The sequence below is a fragment of the Macrosteles quadrilineatus genome, unplaced genomic scaffold, assembly GCF_028750875.1.
Source record: "Macrosteles quadrilineatus isolate MER2022 unplaced genomic scaffold, UCM_ALF_1.0 Scaffold_2__2_contigs__length_208266976, whole genome shotgun sequence".
In the NCBI taxonomy this organism is placed as follows: Eukaryota; Metazoa; Arthropoda; class Insecta; order Hemiptera; family Cicadellidae; genus Macrosteles; species Macrosteles quadrilineatus.
The window spans coordinates 195977349-195989911 of record NW_026542595.1 but is presented as its reverse complement, the minus strand read 5'-3'; the positions used below and the strand labels follow the sequence as shown (position 1 = coordinate 195989911).

The following is a 12563-nucleotide window of genomic DNA, read 5'->3' as shown; positions in this document are numbered from 1 at the left end:
GTATCAATTACACAATACATTGCACAATTTGTTGCATTCAATTCATAAAATTTTTTGTGATGAGTTAAATTTTTTTCTGCTTATTTGCTTTAGTAAAATTTAACTAATTATTATTAATTTAATTAAAAATAAAAATATGTATAGTGATATTTTTGTAGCTCCTTTTCAAAATCTAATAGACTTGGTCAGTGCCTTAAAAAGCTCAATATTGGTTATAAAAGGTTTTTTTTACACGGTTAATAAATCTAAGCTGTGATGAACCCAGTGGCGTAACTATGATTTGTGTAGTAAACTAATTTTACAAGGTTTACCTATTTAATGAAAACACCCAGGCAGCGGGAGTAAATGTAGAGAGCAGTAGGGGTGTCATTGCAGGCAAGCAGACGCCTCGATTGGGTTGATTTTTTTAGTTCTTTTGAACGTGATTACACCTCTACAATGCCTGAAAACGCGAGTTTGGAATTCTAATCCCCCCCCATGAGTGCAGACTTTGAGCTCATCCATCCCCCCCAAAGCCATGTTCTAGTTACGTCACTGGCTGTAACTGATGTATAATGGATTTTAATTTTTAATTAAAAGTTCACAAATGATGTGTGTGAAAGTGTGATCCTCCTACTGTGTTTGTGTTATTTTATTTTAATTCAAACAGTATTGTGAAAAATAGTCATTCTAGTCAATGTAAATACATTTCATTGTTTAGTTAAAACTCATTTCTATTTGATTCCAAAGTGAAACTCAAACTTGCAAAGTATTCAAGATAACTAATTGATTATAACTGACAAAAATTGACTTTGAAATGTAGTGTTAATTAATTCTAAGCAAGTACAAAAAAATTTTAAACTGTATTTGTAAAACCACAAATTTGCTTTGTACAATTTAAAATATAGTTTGATCTTAAAAAGTTTCATAATTTTTACCCTACATCCTCTGTAGATTTTAGTTATTGTTTATGGATATATTAATTAGCTTTGAACGTTTTGTTTTTCCCGAAGAAACACGTAAGCTTAATCACACACAATCTTAATCGGTTGGCTATTTGATGGAGGTATGTTACAGTTATTATTTCCTTAACAAAATTTAAAAAACCATTAATTTGATAAAAATTATAACTTAAGTTGTAAATGGATATAGACATTTTGTAAGATTTGTTTTCTTATGCATAGTATTATTTTTTATTATTTCAAACTGAATGATCAATTCATTATTGTATTATAGGCTTGTTCAAATACAAGTTCCTCTCTTGAAGTAAGCCAAACACTGATTTCAAACTATAGAAATAAACAGTAAAAAATACTTTTGACTGGAAGTAATACAAATACTGTAAGGAACTGTGTTTCTTCATTCTGATTTGTATGAAAGGATTAAAACGATCCATTTAGATTGACGTTTTTAAGTATAAAGCTACAAACACAAACTATAAATAGGTAATCTATAGCCAACTATTTGTTTAAACTGATAAACTAACTATAATTTACAAGAACGCTATTTTAGAGTCAGTATAAATATTTAGTCTCAACACATAGCTACTCTGAGCTTGTGGAGAATTCCAGCAGAAGTTAAAACCAGTTTTTTTGTTCCCACAAGTAAAATTAATTATTGCAGGTCGGACCCAAGGTTTCTTTCCCACGAACCTTGACCCCGTTCGCGGTGTTTTAGAAGGGGAGGGTGGGGAAGATGGGCTGGGGCTGGGATTCACTTCATTCATACTCGCAAGGCCGGTTCACAGTAGTCCGTGACTCCATAGAGGAACACCCGTGAGCCTCGAGTTAAATCAACACTACTCAAAATGCATACTGTGCCCGAAACCAATATTTTAGAATATAAGCTGATTAAATCATACTTGAAAAAGAGAAAAGGATTACATGTAACTAGGTACCAATAGTGTAAATTTATTTTTTAATTTTTTCTTTACATAATAAGTTAACATATTTTGTGTACCAGTAATCAATTGCATTTTGGTATTTTTCAATTTGTCAGATAAAAATAATGTCACATTCCAATTTTTTTTCCGTAGCAGCAGAATGATTTGACCTTATTTTTTGTGGTGAATTCTGAATATTATGCAAGTTGGTGTCCCCAGAGCCATAAAACACTATTCGTTCAAATTTTTATATATATTTTATGTATAGACTATATATTATATTACATATAGAGCCTAAAAAAAGTAATTTAGTATAACAAAGTGTTTTTGTACACGGAGAAAATAAAAATGTTCATTTTAAATTCCCATGTTATTTTTATGGAAAATATTGTAAAATGTTGTAGTTGGCTTTTTTATGGTTATATTTTGATCAAAATGGGCAAATCTATTTATTTTATACTTGGCTATTAATTTTTTAATAAAAAAACATACTTTATTAGTTTCCCTGTAGCAGCAAACCTAGGTACTTGTTAAACATTTAATGTTAATTTAATAGATTAATTAAAAATCAATCCGGGAAATGGAAATTCGCTTAGTCGGCATGTTTGCTGCAGTGGGGGTATTTTTATTTTACAGTGATCTGTTGGTAATACAACTTCTTATAGTAAAATTACGATTTTTTAGAGGACTGAAGCATTGACTATATAACACTACTATAGTCTAACTATAGTATACTATAGTCTATATAACACTACTATAGTAGTGTTATATAGTCAATGACTGAAGTGACCACCTCAGCCTATTATTGTGCTTATCCCAGCATTTATTGTGTGCACACTAATATGTCATTATTAATTTATTGAAATGAAAGATTTTGTCAAGAAAAAGTAACTATCAAAATTAAACAAAAGACAATTATTTACAGAAACGAAGTGGTATACTGTAATTTACCTATTCGTAATTAACCTATTCGAAACAAAACATTACTATCACGGCTGCCTAGGTGGACGTGTTACTATCATAGCCCCATTTAACAACTCCGTTACTATAGTGCTTTACTTTACTTTATGCTTTATACTTCCTTATGAAAAGTAGAGTGTATTTTTCTAGTAAGTATTCGTGGTAGGACTTGAGCACGGCCGCCAACGGCGCGGCGGCCGTGCCTTGAGACTAAACAAAAATAACGATGAAAGTCATTGATTTTAATCTTCAAGAGTTCAAAAATTAATTTGAAATCCTTTAATACTGTACTGTACAATTCCTCTTTGATTTCTGTCATCGCGCGTCCTTGAGGATGCATGTGAACGGGTCTGAAATTCTAGCTGTCAAGTGCTCGGCTGAGTGCAATATTTTGAGTTCATTGTGACTGAATAATGGTGAATCGCCCGTCGGAAACATCAAAATGGCGTATGTGAATGTTGCAGAATGGAAACCGGACCAAGTTACCGATTGGCTTAAAGGTAATTTACCTAATTTGTTATTCAGCAGGTGCTTTGAGCACAAATTAATCTTTCTTTGTTGGTGTGATACTGTTTAGGGTGGGTCTAAAAGTACAACACTGTTATTTTGAAAGATCAAACTCCCTTCCATATTTGGTCTTAATAAGCCAAGGCTCCAGGCCTAGCCTGTCACTGTTGGGCTAATAATATTTTATTGCTTTGCGATTTTGGCAGACAAGTCTGAGGCTACTTTTTAACTAATATCCCGGAAAATGTAGGCTGTCCTTGTGTTACTTTCAGCCCATGGCTGGTTGATCTTGTAGGCTACTTTGGTTAATAACAGCCCTAGGTCTTAACTTAAGGCTTCTCAATGTTAAAGTTTGGCCTCTTAATAACCTCTGAGGCTTGAAACATGATAGAAACAATATTAGAAGACCCTATAATTCACCCCAGAAAGAAGATCTGGATTTGACTTAATGTTTGTGTCCAGAGTTTTAATCAGAATGAGAATGAGAATCTTGGGTATTCCTTTGGTAACGTAGGCCTATTGTAAGTTTGTCTTCCCTGGAAGCATTGCGCTACTCAAGAGTTTTCCTCAGTTCTTTTAGGCTTCCTTTCCCTCAGAGTCCGGTCATGAGATAGCAATAACCCACGAAGTTTCACATTCTTGAATGAATCAGGAGTGAAATTTTTAAAGTCAAGCATAGGTAGCCAAGTTATTGGAAGGAAGGCGCATCAACAAAGGGCGATTTTTTATCTTGCATTGGCTTCCTGAGACGAATAACATGAACATCCTTCATCTATCCTCTTCCTGAAGCAAATCATTTACTAACCCTTCATGATCGCTATTTTTAGCCACCTCCAGAGAGCAAGATCTGTCTTCAGTGGCTCCGTAGATAAGTATGTTCTTTGAACGTCGGTTCCGATCCGTAAGGTAAACATACCAAATACCGAACGGTTAAGGTTAGGTTATGAATTAATCTGTAAAATATATTTATAGGTATAAAGTAAGCTTTTTTTGTTGTTATTAAAATGATTGCTTATATTTCCAGATTTAATTTTCAGCGTTTGAAGTCAATAATAATAATATTTATTACCAGAAATTGTGTTTTTTTCAACCAATACCAAAAATTTTGAAACTGCCTAATACCGAATTCGAATTTCCTAATACCGAATTTGTGCCGCCTAATACCGAATGGCAATTCCGCCGGCGCCCAGGAAGCCCAAAAACGTATTGAAAGCAATTTTTATTCTCATTTAATTCTTAAATTATATCTCATACAAGATTTAACAAATAAAAATAACAAGAGTTGAGTTAAAACATGGTTGTGAAGGGGATGATCTCATTACGTCAGCTGGTATTGGTTAGACATTCTCTGGAATGTGAGTCATGTAAGTGGAGATGGGGTGAGTTGACCTCTGGTATGTTTTTTGCATATTTCAATATAAACAAGGACAGAATGATGTCATGGTTATATAATGTAGGAATGTAGAGGGGCTAATCATATGGCAGTTCAGATGGTATTTTGGGATTGGCATTCCCAAGAATCTGAGTCATAAGGGGTGATGAGGGTGTGTTGGCTCTGGTTTGTTATTTTGCTAAATAACATTTAATAAGTAAGAAAGCTACTACGTTTTTGTGAATTTTGAAAATATATAGGCTAACTATTATGATTGTAATAATTTCCGATTTTACTTAGCTGTTTACAGTTACCCTAAGTTAATAATTTGTAAATATAACAGAAAAAAACGTAACATTCTCGGAAGTTTGGAACTGCTTCAGTAGGCCTAATACACTACTTTCTGATAAGAATAACATTCCAAAGTATTAAATATTTGCGAATTTTGAAAATAGATATAATTATAAAGGGTAATAATTACCGATTGTTAGCTGTTTACAGTTCATAATGTGTATATATAACACTAAAAACGTAAGGTTCGGCGGTTCGGAACTGCTTCAGTAGGCCTATGAAAACCATTTATCTCCTAATAAAATTGTTTCAAAGTATACATTTTCGTAATTTTTGGAAAATTTATAATTTTAACTTGTTATAATTATGTATTTTATAGCCATTTAACTTACAATTAATTTATAACTAAAATTATCCTACGAAAAATGTAACAACGCTCGGTAAGTTAACTTAGTTTAAAACTAGCCTACTTCAGTGGGCCTAAAAAGACCATTTTCTGCTAAAAATATTCTTTTAAAGTACTCTACTTTTATAAAATTTGGCAAATATATGATTTTATTTATAACTAATATGGTTTATATAGGTATTTGCAATTAATAATAATTAAAAATCAGTAAATATATCATGAAAAACGTAACGATCCGAAATTAGGAAGTACCGCTGCCTAATTCCGAACATGCGTTCGGAACTTAGGCTTAGTGTACATTTCGCCATCCTAATTCCGAACGGCTAGAAAATTAATTTTAAAATAGTTTCTGGGTCTTTATTATGGCTTAAAATGACAGAAAAATATTTAAACTTGCATATTAACAACTGTACTTTATTAAAAATTGGCCGGTATAGTTATTTAAAGCCTAAGAATCTCAACCACTTTCCTAAGGAAACAGACAAGAGATTTTAGAAATTTGCAAAAACTGTGTACAGCATTACCAATCACGGCTTACTGGATCTAGTGGCCAATGACGATCTACAAACCCATTTGTCTGCAGACAGATTAAAAGCCAACGAATGCTTTAATCTTAAGTAGGTGTTGATCAGATGAAGCATATGCTTATTATTTGAGACAAAACCCATCGCGTTCGGTATTTGGCAGGTGTTCGGTATTTGGTATGTTTACCTTAAACTCTTCAATGGCTTCTTCTATAGAAGATATGCTAGGGGCAGAGCGTTGAGAAGCTTGAAGCTGCAAGAAATCCTTCTTAAGCTTTTCTATGCGTGGTTCTAATTGATCAACGACACAAGTGAGTCCTTTTTTTTTATGTCATCGATACCCTTGGAGATCGTAGGCTATTCAATTCATCCTTCGTAGCTAATGATGACAATGTATTTAAGATAATATCCAACTTCGACTCAATAGGGTCTTTAATATCGGAGGTTGTTGGGAGTTTGCAATCGAATCGCCCACAATATTATTTTTTTAAGAGTCATTAGTGTATAAATTATGATTAGTTGAGTTTAACGGAATACAGTCCATATGAAGCCATCTATTACACACTCCGTCAAATTGCAGTGATTTTTCGTCATCTTTGACAATTTTAGCTCAGACTAACTTAGACTTTTTAATTTCAGAACCTCAATTGGGATGCGAGATGCCATATTGCAATCGAAAGAAATCCAATGGAAGTTGGAGCTTACTCTTTATATAGGTAGTAGGAAAGACGACATGACACCATGACAATATGATAACTTAGTTAGAGCCAGGGTTGCCAACTTCTGGAGAATTCCCCAAAATCCGGGGATTAGGAGTTTGCGCTGATATTTTTCCTTGTTTTAAAAATTTCCAGGGATTTTTGAAAAATTGGGCTTTTCCGTTAAAGTTATTTGCTGACAAAAGGATCAGAAATGTAGAGCGAGAGGTTGGCTGATCTGTGATTGGTTCATAATGACGTCATCTGTATTTCTTGCGGTGTTGCTGCTTTCATTTCCAAACGAGTCACTCAAGTAATGACTACCAACTCAGTTCTCAACTGTTGGATTTCAAAAATACCAAATCCTGTTGTTGGTTGAGTTGAGTGTTGACGATTGACTCAACTCTCAACCATTAAATAAATAGGGTCCCTGCTAACCTAAGTTGAGTTAATTGCAAGCGATGAAATTTTGTATGTTGGTACTGTAAGTTAATCCATGGTATCTCCCCTGGCGTTTTTTCATTTTTTAAAATTTTATTTTAATGGGGATTTTTTCATAAAAACCATAAAATTGAAAAAAAAAATTTAATTTTTTCATAATTGGTCCTAAAGATTTTTTTTATGTTATACTTCATTTAACTCTGAACAAGATAGTACAAAACCCCATTGCTGTAAAAATTATACTATTCAAAAGTTGTTGCAACTTTTGTGATTTCCCCTATAAAAATCTATTGATTCACAAAATAATCAGGTTTTAAAAACAAAACGACAACCAAATTTGATTCAAATTGTTTGTATGTTGTAGGCAGTCCTTTCAACTATCAACGTGTTGGTACAACCTCTATTGGTGTAAAAATTAGGCTACGGTTTAAAAGTTATTACAATTTGTCATTTTCCTAATAAATTATCAAAGTTACTCTCATTGCTTACCAATGATAAGGGTTGTTGACTAGCTATCGGGAGAAAGGATGCGTCAGATTGCTGATACCATTTATTTACATTGACATAAGTTGATTTACCAAAATTTTCCACTGTAGCATTAATGATGCACAGATCGCTTGATAAGGTCCCTGAAAATCCCTTAAAAGCACCAATTTTAGTGTGGCAGGTCAGAAGCTGTGCTGTTGGTACGCTATTATTGTCCTTGGTTTCTTCAACAGGTAAATCAGTACCTATGTATTGTATACTGTATGTATACTGTGTGTATTGCAGTATTTTAAGCAGGTTTGTGGTGTTGCAAAAGTCAATTGAAAAGTAATTATCATCAAAAAGTTGCCTATTAAAAAAAAGAATCTTACCAAAACAAAAGAATCTACAAATAGTCAATGTAAACAGGTGAATAAGACACTATTACTGAGTTGTTGACTCAGATACATTATCATTATCACCTGTAAGTTACGAAAGAGAAATGAAACAAACAATCTATCAGGACAAGCAATTATATCCCCTCTCATGGTGACAAGTGTCTTAAGTTCATGCAATCAGCTCGGCCTACTAAACTTGGGAATTTTATTTACAATAACTTAAAGCACACAGCACCATTTTAAAACATTGAGTAATCCTTGCTTAATAATAACCAATGAGAAACAATGGATCATGGTGAAAATGCATAGTAAGCTATACTGATGAGTAACAAATTTAAGTATTGTACCTTCTTTGAAAAAAATTATCTAGGCCTACGCTTTTTCCCTAACACTTGGTCAAGATAACATTTTAGTTTTTTATCAAATTTCCTTATAGGGAAGTAGCTACTATTATTGTAGGTCTCATGGTAAGACTTGAGCCCAGGACCAATTTACTTTTTCATTTTGATGTCCCCAGAGGCTAAAAACACTATTAGCTCAACACTATTAGACTTGTTCCCATTAGCACTACAGATTACTTTGCTTACATTCTGAAAACATATTTCTTTTTCTGCCACTCATCTGATTTAAGCATAATTATACCAAACAGAATAGTATCACTATAAAATTAAGGGTACTGTTTTAATTTGATAAGTGGGTTATTTGAACCACTATAACTTATTCTCCTCTGCATTCCTATTATGTTGCTAAGGACAGCTAACCAACTTGTTTTTTATGAGTTGATTTAAACTAAAAATATTATCTCGTTTTACAGGATTGGACAGCGTTATTGTGCCATACATTCATTCATTTCTCAACAATCAAGTGAATGGACAACAGTTGCTCAACCTTGGTCCGGATGATCTTGAACATTTTGGAGTCTTCAAGTTGGGACACCAAGAACTTATTCTAGAAGCTGTTGAACTTCTTAGGAATTTTGTAAGTGGTCTGACTTAATTTATCTATTGAAATTCGCTAAAAGTTTTAACGTAGGCTATCATAATTCATGATCAGCAAAAGCCTCACAAGGCTTTTCTGTAGCTACATGCCTAAGTGTAGGTAAGGTTTGTTCCACATTCACCTTGCATTCATATCAGCTTTTAAAATATACAACCAAGTATTTGTCACCATCTCAAAGAACTGATGATCGATGGAAAATGTTATTGACAAATTCTTGAGTTTCATTCAGTTTTCCAGCGATTATTACGTATCAGCAGCCCAATAGCCTAAAACCAATTTGGTAGGCTAATGAGGAGACAAATTAATAGGTCCAAAAAATGCTATTACAATATTGTTTTGGTTATATACATAATAAGTTATGCAGATAAATTATTCCAGCTAAAATACATTCTGTTAGCCAGTTCAGAAAGAGTACCGGTAGTAAGAAATAAAGTAACAGACTTATCAGTGTTTAGGAGGTATTAGATTTAAGCAAGGTTTTATAATTATTTAAATTTTAACCGTGCATTCAAATAGACATCTCTTAAAAAGTTATGGCAAAAAATTGTCTAACTTTGACAATATTAATGTATGTAGTATACTGTAACATTACACTATAAAACTAGAATATTTGAAATTCAGTAAATTTATATTTTAACGTTATCATAAATCTGTGAATCTGATGCAATTAATTATGTAATGCTGCCTTTTACTAATAACACTAAATATTTTACGTGTTCAATTATTGTACAAGGAACACAGGAAAGCTTATCATTAAGTTAACGCAAAAGATAACAAGAGTCCTTATCTTGCTTTTGTTTCCTGATGTTTAGTATACCAGCAGTTTTCACAATAAGTCATGTCTGATACCAAGAAATCAGTTGTTTTGGTATGGTATTGATTACATTTATGGGTTATATGATAAGTTTGTTTAGATCTATCACTTTTTATTTGTTCCTATTACTATTTTTATTCAAATTATGCTCTTGATTGCATTTTTTTCAGTCAAAAGTAACATAGGCCTAACTTAATTATTTTTCAACTATGGTGGTTATAGTTGGCTAAATTTTGTAATAATAACAAAAATTAACTAAGTTGTTTTTTTTTTTTTCAATAAAAAGTAAATTGTAGGTACTCTTTGGTACATTTAAACAGTATCAAAAACTTATGTCAAAGGATGTATTGCATCTCCTAAAAACTGAACTTTGGTCTGAGAAGAAAATATTATCCTTGTGAAAGGCTTAGAACACAATATGGGAACTGACAACTGCTGAAAATGGACAGTTTTTAAACAAGCTAATTTTGATCTAGAAATTGTGGTAAAAACTAAAAACTCAAAATAAAAAACAGTATAAGACAAGGCCTTGCTGGTTATAATTCTCAATAAGGTTCTAACCGTACTATTTCGAACATTTTCGTTACCCGCTATGTTCCTGAAGGATAATATTTTAGAAATAAAATTATAATACTATCCAGTATCATGAACCAAAATATTTAAGCACTTGCAGTCCTTATTTTCATTTCTTTTCAAAACCGAATTAGTAACTCACTTGGTTGAACAACACACGTAGGCCAACTGTGAAACCAAGCAGTGGTGTCTATGGTTAGTGTTGGTATCACCACACAATATTCTTAGCACAGATAAGGATATTATTGTTATTGCTTTGCCTGATAACGTTCCATGCACAAGCCTGAGGCCCTTGTTTAAGCAAATTCAACATAAAGTGTGCCAACCTCTAAAAAACTAAAATGTTACAGCACTATGAGCTGGACAGGGAGACTCTGCAGATGTTGGCACTGCGACTGTCGTGTCTGGCACACAGTCTTCACAATGAGTTGAGCCACAACCACATGGACGCCACATTGGTGTCCACTCAGACGTTGGCAGATGTGGCCAACATTGCGGCTGCTGTACAACCTCTGGCGGGATGGCTTGACAGGTAATCAACCATCAATATCATGATTAAGTTATAACAAACGTTGAATAATTATTCAATTGTAGCATGTGACAGATACAGCCCAATCAGCACTTGGAAATAAATTTCAGAGAAAAAAAGTTTCTTGTAATGTAGCACTATACAAGAAGGTAGGCAAGGTACTATTTTGTAGGCTAGGTACTAAACAAAAATAAGTGCCAAAACTTCCTATTTCGAACGTTTTGAATCTCGAAACTCGCCTATCGAATCTTGAAACCGAAACTTTTCCAAAGTTTTGAGGTTTTGAGATTTGGTTTTGACACATCACTACTACACAGATCATCTCACACCATTTTACACTCATCCTCATATTTGGGTTAAAATACACACTTAGATGGTGTCCCCATCTCAATGATTGATGAACATTTGCTTTGCAGACCCCCGTTCTCAGGCCAACTGGACTACTGCAGCCGCAAGTCAGAACTCTTGTCATTGGCTCTGGAGATGGCCACGTCTGCTCAGAGGGATAGGTTTGCCGAGCGTCCAGTAGAGGAGCTGCGGGTTAACTCGTCCAAGATGGCCGTCCTTGCTGACTCCATCATACGGGACATCCAAGACCCCCTGTTGCTGCAACCTGCCTCCTTGGAGTTGGTTACGCTCAAGAAACGTTCTTCTGACGATTTGGTACGGTTTGTGTGAAAACTTAAATCTGTGTATTTCTATCATACGACGCTGATGCACACCGTGAGGCAAAGACGAATGAAATATGAGGGTAGCGTTAATTAAAAGAAGTTTTGCTCTGTTTACTGACAAAGACCATATATTTGCTTGGATCAATACTAGTGATTAAAGAAAAGTAGGATTCAGTCATGCACAATTTAAACTTTTCTTACCATGAAATCTAAACAAATACAATAGCTCAATGATAGTGTGTCGGGCTGATATGCTAGGCTCAGTTGGAGACCAGCCCACAACCACTATCATATCTCTGTGGTCACCAGTCTACACTTGCTTGACCATGTAATTTATACCATTATGGCACTTGAATTTGACACTATTCATTTGCAAATAGGTATATTTATGAATTCAGATTTTTTTAAATTAGCAACTCCAGTTTCCTGGGTTTGCTAATTAATCACTTTTATCCTCTCTATGATAATCTTCTCTTCTGTTTGCTGTAGATGTCTGTTTTGATTTTAAGGCCAATTTTATGGTGTCTTGTCGTTGTTTTTGTATTCTTTCAACTATTCTCTTTGTCAAAGTTTGTTTCTCGAGCCAGACTTTAGCCACTTCAACCAATTACATCACCAAACAACCCCTTTGATTTTGAGAATAAATCCTATTTTACTATTATTTAATTATTTAAATAATTATCAGTTTTCTGTTTTCAGGGTTTCTACATAGTTCCTTCATTCTATGGCCCAAGTAGCAAAATTTTAATTAAATCGTAAAATAAAAATTATTATTTTTTCAATTTAAAATTGGTAAATAATTATTATTTAATCATTATATAATTATCTTCAGTTACATTTTTTCTCAAAATTAATTATTAATAAATCATTAAATAATTGTTTTATAATAATTAGTTTTTAATTAAAAACTAATATTTTAATCAATATTCCTACCAAATTTAAGCATAAAATAAGCATTAAATAACATTTATTTAATTATTATTTTTTTGTCTATTAACCAATAATTCATCAATAGACCTACCAAAATTAATCATAAAAAAAGCATTAAATAATA

General features: G+C 33.1%; 1 protein-coding gene across 3 annotated transcripts in view; it reads left to right on the top strand.

The window, feature by feature from the left end:
• The first annotated feature begins 3235 nt into the window (after positions 1-3235).
• LOC128987620 (uncharacterized) overlaps positions 3236-12563 on the top strand; it is a 54133-nt gene continuing 44805 nt past the window's right edge. For 2 of the 3 annotated variants that reach the window (XM_054408568.1, XM_054408567.1), the window contains exons 1-5: positions 3236-3321; positions 8738-8901; positions 10660-10841; positions 11255-11501; positions 12209-12237. In XM_054408568.1, the coding sequence (XP_054264543.1) occupies positions 3264-3321; positions 8738-8901; positions 10660-10841; positions 11255-11501; positions 12209-12237 (680 nt within the window). In that variant the 5' untranslated portion in view covers positions 3236-3263. Of the gene's footprint in view, positions 3322-8737; positions 8902-10659; positions 10842-11254; positions 11502-12208; positions 12239-12563 lie in introns of all 3 variants that reach the window. The other variant, XM_054408566.1, reaches the window with a different exon arrangement.